Raw genomic sequence first — 12,085 nt, 5'->3', positions numbered from 1 at the left:
GAAAGACAAATTCCTCAGGGATAATGAAGCTATTTGTCTCAAAAGCATAGCAGGGAAACACTAAAGAGACAGGTGCTTGATTGAATTGATTTTTAACAAGTCAAGTGGATTTGTAGTGGAGGTAGTGGCTTTACACTGTTCCTACAGGCTGTATGATCCTATAATTTCCTTCCTATAGGGTATAGTATCCAAATTTCAAAAAAAAATTGTGAAGCTTCATTTTGATAATTCTCTCACAACTTATTTTTTTTATTTTTCTGCATACCGGATTAGCATTTTTAAAGTACCTAAAATTCCTATTTGCTCAATCTTTTGTTACTTGCTTGAGATAAAATTTGATTCTAGGGGCTGGAGAGATGGCTCAGCAGTCAAGAACACTGGTTGTTCTTGCAGAAAGCCCAGGTTCAAATCCCAGCACCCACATGGCAGCTAACAACTGTCCGTAACTCCAGTTCCAGGGGATCCGACAGCCTCTTCTGTCCTCTGCAGGCATTACATGACACAGGTACACTTACCTACATGCAGGCATAATATTCATACACAAAAAATGAAACAATTTTTAAAAATTGATTTTAGTCTTACATTCTGCATGATGGAAAATGAAAAATGAATGAGTGCTTTCCTTGGAAATCTTTAATATGAAACATTGAAAAGAATAAATTATGAGTTCTTGGTTTTAAAGAGCCCTAAAAATTAGAATCAAACTCAACAGAAAATTATATTTTGAAGCAAGAGGCAAAGGCCCTTCAAAGTAGCATATCAATTATGGCTGATTCTTTTGAACCTCTGAGCAGTGTAATCTGGTCATTTCTCTTTGGAACATGAACACCAGCTGAAAACAAGCATGATAGAGGGGTAGCATCAGTATTAATGTTTGCTGTCTTTAACATGTGTGTATACTATTCAGAGCAGTAGCACATGTAGAAATAGATCCAAAGTTTAAATCTTAAGAGGCAACTCTCAAAATACTTCTTCCTTTGATGGATCCCTGATTGTTCAACTTTTGCCTAGTTTCATCAAAAGTTTCCTTACTAGCCTGCTTTCTCCCTGACTCCCTTAGGGCACGTGAAACAGAAAAGCCAGAAGCAGCTGCTGAACTTTAAGCTAGATCCTATCACATCTCAGTCTTTAAATGATAGACATTTAAAATTCCTTGACCTAGAAGGTCATGATGACCCTCTTTTCTGACATTCTTCCTTTATATATTAACTATACTTCATCATTTCTCAAATACATAATGGGCTGACACATCTCACTGCTTTTGGAATTGCATCTCTATCTAGAACATAGTTTCCTATCTCAATCCCAACATCAATTGCTCCATTTCCTTCAGACCCTTGATCAAAGATCCCATCTCTCCATGCTTTCCTTAACCCTCATGCTTCATGTTCTTCTTCCATATTTGTTTTCTCCATCTTGGCATTTTTCATTGCCCTCAACTTATCTCATTTATTTTCTTTTATCTTCAGAAACTGTAAGACCTATGAGGGCAAGACTCTTTGTTTTGTTTATCTCCCTATCCATAAATGTTTGGTCCATATGTCTACAGTGATCAAGTTGATAAATGGTTGTTGCTTTGAAGAATGAATGGGTTGGTGAATTTCTTTCTTTAAAAGAGTTAAGTAGAAAAAAAAAAACAAGTTTTAGTAGTTTTAAAAAATCCATGATTCCCCTGTCATATTCTATAGTAAGCAAATCAAAACAACCAGCCCATTGTATTCATCTAAAGTTGTATCTGAAATTATATCCCAGATGAAGAAGCAGGTTAGAAATAGAAATGCTGTCTTGTAAATCCAAAAAGCTTTTTTTACTATTCATTATACCTTGAATAAAATATTTCACATGTACAGAATTGCTTGCTTCTCCATAACCTGTGTGAAAATAATGCTGTTTCATAAGGATTTGGGGAAGATTTTAAAAATTAAAAGACCAGGTATGAGATACAACCTCTTGAATAGTTGGTCAAGGATGTCCCAGAGATGTCTAAACTAAATCCACTATTGCCACTATTTTTGGTTGCCCATCAGATCTTGATGGTAAGATTCTATTGCTAAAGACACCACACACTTTGATCACAGAACATGGAGAAATAAACTTGGTATAAGCCTCCTTCATACTGGCTAGCTTTCATAGTACCAGAAGGTGCTATGTAGGCTACAGGGGTTGGGGGAGTCATCAATAGTCTTAACCGGATATGAACCCTGTGAACTACAATAATGATAGTGAGGCATTTTGTTACCCCTACACACACACAACATTCATGCCACTGTCACGAATGTTATGGGGGTAGGATTTAAGGCACACTCCACAGGAGGAAAAAAATACCTGGTACTGTAAATATGGCCAGTAACCCATTAACCCATGGCTGGAGAGCACACCTACCCCAAGGGTGAACCTACTACTATTATTCTGCTAAATGGATATAGTATAAAACTGTCCTCCCAATTTGTATCTCCAAACGCATTGATTACTGCAGCTCTCAGACCTCTTCAGACAAGTTTCTTCATGCAGTGGATAGTGGTTAACTCAGAGTTGCACTACTAATCAAAGTGAAGAGACTAATTTATCTATGGATTATTCAGCCACAATTTGGACACCTGTATCACTCTCCCTTAGAAGGCTCAGGAAACATTATGGAAGAGAGGGTTGAAAGATTGAGACAGAGGTACATGCAGACCAGAACAAAACAGTGTCTTCTGAATATGGCAGGACCACTGATCTCATGAACTAACAGAAAACGTGGCTGCCTACACAGGACCTGCATACGATAAAGCCAGTCTACATTCTAGCATGGAGGGGGAAAGGGACTCTCAGATCCTCACCCTAACTGAAGAGTTATTGATGGTTGATAGTTTCTGGAGGAGAGAGAGTTAGTTGTCTTAAGAATGCTGCTGTTGGTTGGTTGACAGGGCTCCAGTGGATGGACCTACACCCATCAGTATATGGGCAACACAAATTAGACTTGGTGAGTTATTTAGAAAAGAAAAGAAAAGAAAATGATGAAACAAGGAGGGGTGTAGAGAGGTGGACAGTGTGTCTGAGAAGACTTAGGGGGAGGAGGAAATGGGAAATATGATGAAAATACATTGTATGAAATTCTCAAAGTATTACTAAAATAATTTATTTAAAAAATCAGTGTACACAGTCCCCTCATGTATTTGGCTTCAAGTAAGTATCAGGTCATGAAAATGCCCTCCCTTAACTTGTACCTGGTTAAATAAGAGTTAAAATATATTTTAAGTCTTGATACAAAAAGCAATGCAGAAAGCTCTTTACTGCCACAACTACGTGTCATCCCTGTCTAGGAGCATAAATTTGCACAGCGGGCAGTGCAGTGAAAACAGCTCATAATCAACTCATCACCTCTCATCATTGCTGGGATCAAATGCAAATGGGAGAGAATGCCACTTCAGTCATTGCTAGTGAAAATTAGCATCTGTGACACTAATGGTGTCTCATTTTGCATGCACTTTAGATTTAAAAAACGATTTTTTTAAAAGAAAAAAGCTATTTCAAGAAATGCCATTATTCCAATGTTTCCCTTTATAATTACAGTGGTATTGGAATCTCCTTAACTCAAAGAAAGCCTCAGTAAAAACTTATTAACACAGATCACGAATCACAGGCAAATAAAGGCCAACTTGCTCTAATTACAGTTCCAAGTTTCATTTGAGTGCTCTATTCCTTTTTTTATATTTTCAAATTTCCTAACATATTCTTCACCTGGAACAAAGGTTGACCATTAGAAACAATGGACCTCTCTAGGGATTTGGCGTGGTCTTCGCATATTGGAGTTCTCAAAATAACACTTAGAAATAAATCACAGTTGGATTTATCCACATGCACACCAGATTTTTTGGTCTCAGAAACTTGCTTCCAAGAATAATAGTGAGGGGACTCACAGAACTTCTTTTCTGATTTCCACATATCTATTGAGAACATACTACATAGAAATCCCTATGCTATGTGAAGAAGAAAGACGCAAGGCCGTACTGTCAGCATTTGCTCACAATTTTTAAAAAACATTTGACTAGAAGAAAAATTTCATACAATTCTAAGTGCAGAAATTTGAATAGATATAATTCCCAGAGAGATTCATAGGTGAACTTCCTGCATTTAGATAGAGAAAGAGAGAATTCCTGAATTCCAAATTTTAAAGTTCCTCAAAGGTAGGATCTCCCTGGTTTAAAATTCTTCTGCCAGTTAAAACAGAAACATAAATGTGGGCAGTGCTTTTTACAGTGGCAATATGATAGTTCAGGATTATAATACTGGAATTTGATACCATATATATTTCATATGACAGTTTCTTCTTCATCTCTATATCTTTGGCTGCAGTACTTAAGTTTCTTAAATGTGCATAGTCTTTGGCATGCCTTAGCACTTTCATTTGTGAGGCTAAATAAGAATGGTTCTCTCCCAGAAATGTTCTTTGTTTCTTTTAGTTTTTGAAACAGGGTCTCACTGTGTAACCTGAGTGCCCTGGAACTTGTTATGTAGAGCAGGCTGGCTTTGAACTCATAGAGATCCACCTGCCTCTGCCTCCTGAGTGCTGTGGTTAAAGGTGTGTCCCACCACACCTGACTGACATTACAGAGTTGTTACAAGTATTAAATAGTGTACAAAAACCTGAGTACAGTCACTATTATATGATAAACTCCTGATAAACATAGACAACAAAAACCAACCTATTAGTCAAATAAATATAAGAACAACTAGGTTCTATAATTACTTAAGCATTTATAGATCATATAAATTACGCAAATAAAAGCTCATCAGGTCTGAATGCTTCCAAGTTTCTAAAATCACCATCAGTATTGAGTACTAGAGAAAAAATAAAATCCTAGAAGGAACGTATGGTATATAAAGCAAGTTTTTTCCAACCAATCTAAATGTAGAATATTTAATCACTATTCACCAAATTTCATTTTTAATTGGAATTAGCCTATAGACTGGAGGGAGGGGGGTTAAAAGGTGTACTAAACAAAAATAAAACAAAAATATGTCATATAAATGATAAAGGTATAACTACATTTTGAGTTTTGTCTTAAATTTTTACTCATAGATATATTTATTAATAAATATTATAAACAAAAGAAAATAATATACTTTTTTGAATGTAGGATTCTTTAAAATTTATTATTGTATGTTAGATTTATGAATATTTTCAACCTCACAACTATAGAGTCTATTAGAAAATACTAATAACAAAGTCTGTTTCCTTTACTTTTATTTTTAACATATACATAACAAATTAAAAATTATTCAGATTGTATACATGTATGGTTACATGGATGTTCTGATATATGCATAATTTATTTCATTTATTTTTATTTTATGTGTATGTGTGTATTGCCTGAGTGTATGTAAGTGTACCAGGTCATGCAATGCCCATGGAAGTCAGAAGAGGGTGTCGAATCCCCTGGAATGGGAGTTGCAGACAGTTGTTAGTTGCCATGTAGTACTGGGAATCAACTCAGGTCCTCTGCAAGAGCAGCCAGTGCTCTTAACCTCTGAACTGTCTCTGCAGCCCCAATACATGCATAGTTTTAAAAAATATTTAAATCAGATTAAATTATTTCCTTAAATATTTATGAATTAATTTGTGTGTGTGTGTGTGTGTGTGTGTGTGTGTGTGTGTATGTGCAGGTGAAAACGTATGTATGTGCACGTCTGTGTGAAGGCCAGAGGACAGCCTCAGGTGTTCCTCCTCAGGTACAATCTACCACGTTTTTTGAGGCAGGGTCTCTAAGTGGCCTGAGACTTGCCTATCAGACCGCTGAGCCCCAGGAATCTGCCTGTCTTTGCTTCCCCAGTGCTAGGATTAAAAGCACAGGACACAATGTTGTGCTTTTCTCATAGGTTCTGGAGAACAAAGTCAGATCCTCATGCTTGCTTTGCAAGCACTTTCCAGTCTGAGCTATCATCCCTCGTTCCAATTTATTGTTTCTTTAGGAGAAAACTTTCAATATCATTAGTCATCTTACTATGCAATAGCATCCCAGAAGTTCTTACTCCAACCTAATTTTGTGCCCAATCACTGATGTTCTACTTAAAACATTGGTATAATGTACATTGCATTGAATTGGGTCATCTTAACTATAGCTATGGTTCATCGTAGGTTCTGTTTGTGGTGATAGAGATGAAACCCAGTACTAGCAAACACTCTACCCTTATCTAATCTACAGCCCAAATCTACAAATCAACATGAATTAGATGATGAAAAAATATTTCTCTTAACTTTGATGTTGTCACAATGAGAAAACAAGGAAATCCCTTCCAAAATTTTGAAAGCATAACACAAAGGCAGCATTCTTGTGGGTCAGGAGGTGGAAACTGCCATCTGATATGTAATCAGTGAAGACAGTAACTTCCTGCATTTCAGGCCAGTTTCTTGGTAGTTGTGTTGTATCTTTCTAGACATGCGTCATGTACTCTTCCTGTGCATGGAGAGGTTTTCACACCTCCTAGCCATCTATTTGTAGGGAACAGAATAGTATCCACTCTTTCCCTTAAGAATTCTGTCCTTTATCAAGAAAATATGCAAAATTTCCACAGTAAAATAAATATGAATTAATAGCTGTTTCAAAACATAGGTATAATAATTAAAGACTATTTCCATATTAAAAATAAAAAATCCAATGTGTTTTCAATGTGACTATTTTCTGTGATATGTTTAATTCCCTGGTGCACTAAATATATTTTTATTTTATAAATGAGGAAATCGATAAGATGAATATTTCACGTGTTGTATAGTTATTGCTATTAAGTATTCATAGTAAAAGATCATTTTGAAAACAATTTAATGACAAGATTATGATGATAAATCACTGTGTAGTACAATCCTCATGAGACAGTCTCATGTTATATTTTAAATATTTGAGGAAAACTGCTTTATATAAATTTCTGTAATTACTCCCCCAAACTATTATCAACTGAATATTGACTGCATTTAATAAGATGTATTTTATAGCTGGGCATGGTAGTACATGCCTTTAATCCCAGTACTTGGGAGGCAGAGGCAGGCTGATCTCTATGAGTTCACGACCAGCCTGGTCTACATAGTGAGTTACAGGCTAACTGGGGCCACAGGGAGACCCTGTCTCAAAAGACCAAATTGAAAAAAAAAAAATGTATTTTACACAAAACTAGTCCTATAAAAAATATAAGTAGTACTTATAAAAACTTTGTACATTTGGAATACATTACTTTAAACTTTCATTCTAGTTGTAATGACAGAAATTAAAATATATTATCTTCATGTTATAAGAACTTGCCTAACTTTTATCAGATTTTTGTGTCAGAAATAAAATAATAATGAAAACCATCTATTCTTAGTTTCCTACATTTGGGAATAATTTATTCTCATTTTCTTTCAGAGATGTTACATAGGGTTTCAAAACATTGAGCATTGTTCAATGCTACCTCAATTCAAAGGTCACAATCAATTTGCAACCTGCTTCTCTGAAAATGACAAAGGCCGATAAAAAAAATCAATCCTCTAAAAAACATCTAGAATCAGCTAACGATAAAAACAATTAAAAAAAAGTGATTAAATTTTCATTTACCTAAGAAACCTGAGTAATGTTCAAATATCTTGGAAAATTTCTGACACCAAAATTTCATATTAAACTAAGTTTACTAATGAAACTAATTTAGAAATCTACAACGAAATGGAAAATTGAATATGTCCTCCTTTTTTAAGTGGCAATTATTGTCAAGACAAAAAATAGAATAACATTGTACTGACATTGATACCATTGACACTGACATCAAATTTACCAATTGATAAGGTTGCATTGCTCCTCAAAACAGAACCCAATCCTCTCTCTAGTGACAATGCTAGTGCAAGAGAATGTGGGAAAAATACATGTCTACACAACATATCATAGTTTTCATTCAAAAATAGAAAGAAATACATTTGACAAAAATACATTTCTCCATTTTACAATCTTCTTATAATTACATTTTTTACATGGCTAAGTATTAACAGATAAAATTCATTCAGTAGACAGGTAAGACATTGAAAACCTTGGTCCTGAAGCATAGGGAACTGCTTCAACAGACACCACCAAGCTGATTTCCATGAAAGTGATTGTCTGAACCCAAACTTCAGCTACCAATGAAAAGGATTAAATATAAATATAAAACAGTCATGGAGGCAACAACTGCCAGGTGGCATCTAACATTGCCAAGTGAATTCTTCTTTATGTACCATGAGGCACTCAACTCTATGCTTGTATTAACAACTGACAGATAAGAACTCTGTGTATGTGCGTGCGCGTGTGTGCTTCCTATTAAGTGTTTTGTTTTATTTAACTATGTAAGAATTCCCTTACCTTTGGCTTTTGGTGTTTCTCCTTCTCTGAGGCATTGGATGGCTTCCTCTTCAGCATTTTGAATTCAGAACACTCCTAGCGAGTGCAGTTTCTGCTGTTACAGAGGCAACTGAAAACAGGCAGCAGTTGCTGTCTCTGATGTACATCAGATAGCTCTAAGCCCCATGATGTGTCACTTCCTCTTTTGGTCAGGATATGACTTCAGCGTGTACTTTGGTAAAGGATTCCTTTTTTTTCTTCCTCTCCTACCTTACCGTAATTCTCTGGTAACTGTTCTGTTCTTGCACTGCAGTATTCTATGAGCTAACCCAAGCTCACACTTTGACAGCCCTACAGTGATCATTAAGGGAGAATGATTTTAAAAACAAAACTCATTTTCTCAGTTTATATGGAAATAAAACCATTTAACATATTGAATAAATACAGGGGGAGGGAGATCTTAACCAACAAATGAAATAAGATGGAAAATCATAGCTTTTCATTATCAAAATTGAAAGATGGAATTTTACATTTCTAAACACACAGAAGAGAAATTGGTGTTTAACCAATTTTACTCCTTCTTAAAGCTACCATAACATCCCATCATACCATAGATGAAATTCATTTAACTATAAAGGAGTATAACTCCAGAAATAACTGATTTTGACTATGTTACCTTTTTTAATGTAAATTAACACTGTTGTAAATTCATGATTAATAAAGGAGTGAATTAACCAGGCAGGTATGTGCTGCACACTATAATACGATATTCTGATACCTGCAGGTACAGAGATGAGCAGTGGTCCTATCAAGTGCAGCATTCAGAGTGTCTATTTAATAGGAAGAAAAGTAGAATGTTAAAGATTTCTTTTTAAATGAGAACTTATCAAAAATACACTTGCAAAGTGTTTAAAACTCTGGTTCTATTAAATTGGGTTTCTTCAAGGAAATCAAGCCAGTTTCTGCTTATAAATCTCTTGGGTTAAACACCAGTCATTCCACATTCTTAATCAGTAGCTTGTCTAGGTACCGAACTACTGGCTTTCTTTCTCTATTTTCCTTCTGACCTCCCTGCCTTCCTCCCTGAGGCCCAGTTGAAATTCACTAATTCACTAAGAAATATTAGAGTATGTACTATGTGCTACTGAGCAATACAGCAAACATTTTGACTAACAAAAGTAAAACAATTTTTTATAGTCTACAATGGAATTGAATACAGTTATCAAGATTATAGTTAATAGATATATACTGATATTAACAGTAGAGTAATATTTTCAGAACTAAGAAGCTAGTATTCTCAAAATACTGACAGGGGAATAACACCGAATAACCTGAAAACTCTGAGGTTGGGTAATTCCCTAGAAGTATGCCTTTTTGTAAACTTTCCAGTTGGCTTCAGTTAACCTAAGCAAATATTTTATCCCATCCTCTAAGAAACTGAACGTCATGAAAAGCATTTAACTGAAATGTTTGTGTCCTCAGTACACCCATTTCTTTATCTATGAATAGAAATTGAATTCGGTGGCGGAATTTTATCAATAAAATGGGAACAATAATGCTTGCCCCTGCTGTGTGAATGCTTCATTGAGAGTTAAAGCTAGCACCAACAAGCCACACTTGTGTGAGAGCACTTCAAAAGAGTTATGTCAAAAAAATTTTGAGAATACTAAATAAACATGAAATATTAAACAGTCGTATTTGGCTTGGTGTATGCTGTACTTTATATGTTTACAGTAACCATTAACATATTCCTGGTGCTGACACCTGTATACATTTTTTTTAATATTATACTCGGGGCTGGAGAAATGGCTCAGTAGTTAAGAGCACTGGCTGCTCTTGCAGAGGACCTAGGTTCAATTCCCAGCACCCACATGGCAGCTCACAATTGTCTATATTTCCAGTTCCAGGGGATCCAATGTTGCTCTCTTCTGACATCAGTAGACATTGCATGACATGGGTGCACATACATACAAGGATGCAATATACTCAAGAATTACTCAACTTATACTCAAGAATTACATTTAAGAATTTGTTTATGTATCTAGGCATTTGACCATCTTTAATATCATAAGAAATATTTAAAATATAAATAAAATTAGCATTTCCCTTTTTTTCTTCAAATTTATGAAGGGAAAAGCAATTTCCTATTTTTCCTTTACTCAGGAAAAAAAAAATGTTCTCTGGAGATTAAGAGATACAAAGTTTGAGATCTTATTATGATGTAACCATGTGGTACTCCTTGTTCAAAAACCTTCATGTGACAAGGTGACAAGTGTTTCTATCAATCTGCTTCCATTTTAGGGAATTCTGAGGACCCTAATATTTAATGAGTGACCCAAGTGCTACAGCAAGTTCAAAAGTCAAATATAGAACAAGATTGATGTGGAGAGTCAATACTGAGCACACTTAACTCCTGATCATGACTAAACCATGCAGCTACAGGTTGCTTCAGACATGTGCTGAAATAGGGAAATTGCAAAAGTATCCTCTCAATGTTTGCTTTCACATGCTACCTTAATGGTCTTATAGCACATACTATGACACACTGGGACATAGCACACCTGAACAGTTCCTATTTGTGTCATAGAAGATGAGTCAATATTTTGAAGAAATTGCAGTAAAATGGGAAAGTGGGGGGTATCATATGTGAAAGTAAGGTGAGGCATGTAAGAGGATTTTTCATCAGTCCACCAAACGTGTTCAGAGCTCATCAAATTCAAGTCATAATTAGCAGAAAAGTAGTTGTGGAAAATTTCTTTCTGATGGACATTGTTTGAAGACTTCCATCTACACTTTTGTTCCACCATTAAGTTGATGAATAAAGTTCAATAGAAACGTCTGCATTAGGTCTAGTTTAAATTTTTATTTTATGACATTTATAATTGTTCAGCATATGAAGGGTTTCAAAATAAAATCTTTTAGAATGGGACTAGGCTCCCCATATTACCTTAATGGGTCCACCTTTTCTAACCTGTAGACTTGGTCATACACAACCTTATGCCTCCATGCTCTGTTTACTAGGACAACCATTACCAAGAGCTCTTTTAGAAGCTATAACCTAAAATTCAAGCTTCTGTGTCTCAAATGCTTCATTGAGAAGGACAGTAGGAAGATATTTTCATTAACCTGAAAATAAAGGCAGTAAGTTGTCATCCTAGACTCCAACTCTGAAAGTAACAGTATAAAATAAACTACAGAATAAAGAGAGTATTCCATTAAAATCTGCAGAATTCAGTTTCTTTCTTATTGTTGTTTGCTTTTGTCTTTTTGAGACAGGGTCTCCCCATAGCCCCAGCTGGCCAGGAACTCTGTATGCAGAATAGGCTAGCCTTGAGTTCACTGAGATCTGCCTGTCTCTTCTTCTCCAGTGCTGAGATTAAAGGTATGCACCACCACCCCCAACAGAATTCAGTTTTTTTTACAAGAATAAATGATTTTATCATAAAAGCAACTTAACTTGATAGTTCTTTCTTCTCTTAGGTCCCTCAGGCTTGGCTTCATTTTTTGAGTGCTGGGAAAGGAAATTTATAGCAAAAATTCTAACAAATGTATTGTATTCCTACCTGTTTATGACCTAGTAAACATGGAGATCCTGCACAATCATATGAACCCTGCCTCTATGCTAGATTTCCTGACTCAGTTAAGGACTAGGTTCTGATGATGTATTTGTAATTCTGTATTTCATAATGTATGTGAAAGTTTCAAAACCACTAGGGAACCTGAATGTTGCTTTATCCTTCAGTTATCGAGCATATTCTTCCTATATA

The 12,085-nt window shown here is 35.4% G+C and overlaps 1 protein-coding gene across 2 annotated transcripts in view; it reads right to left on the bottom strand.

The window, feature by feature from the left end:
* The window catches only part of Samsn1 (SAM domain, SH3 domain and nuclear localization signals 1), an 83,362-nt gene that overhangs the window by 43,401 nt on the left and 27,876 nt on the right, over window positions 1-12,085 (bottom strand). Inside the window, exon 1 of one of the 2 annotated variants that reach the window (XM_008852537.3) lies at window positions 8,340-8,515. The exons of the other annotated variant lie outside the window; for it this stretch is intronic. Coding sequence (XP_008850759.1) covers window positions 8,340-8,396 — 57 coding nt within the window. The 5' untranslated portion in view covers window positions 8,397-8,515. Of the gene's footprint in view, window positions 1-8,339; window positions 8,516-12,085 lie in introns of those variants that run through there. 2 annotated transcript variants of the gene reach the window in all.

The sequence above is a fragment of the Nannospalax galili genome, unplaced genomic scaffold (genome assembly GCF_000622305.1).
Source record: "Nannospalax galili isolate Female #2095 unplaced genomic scaffold, S.galili_v1.0 scaffold266, whole genome shotgun sequence".
In the NCBI taxonomy this organism is placed as follows: Eukaryota; Metazoa; Chordata; class Mammalia; order Rodentia; family Spalacidae; genus Nannospalax; species Nannospalax galili.
Note: the sequence above shows the minus strand (reverse complement) of the source record. Positions and strands in the feature narration are given on the sequence as shown.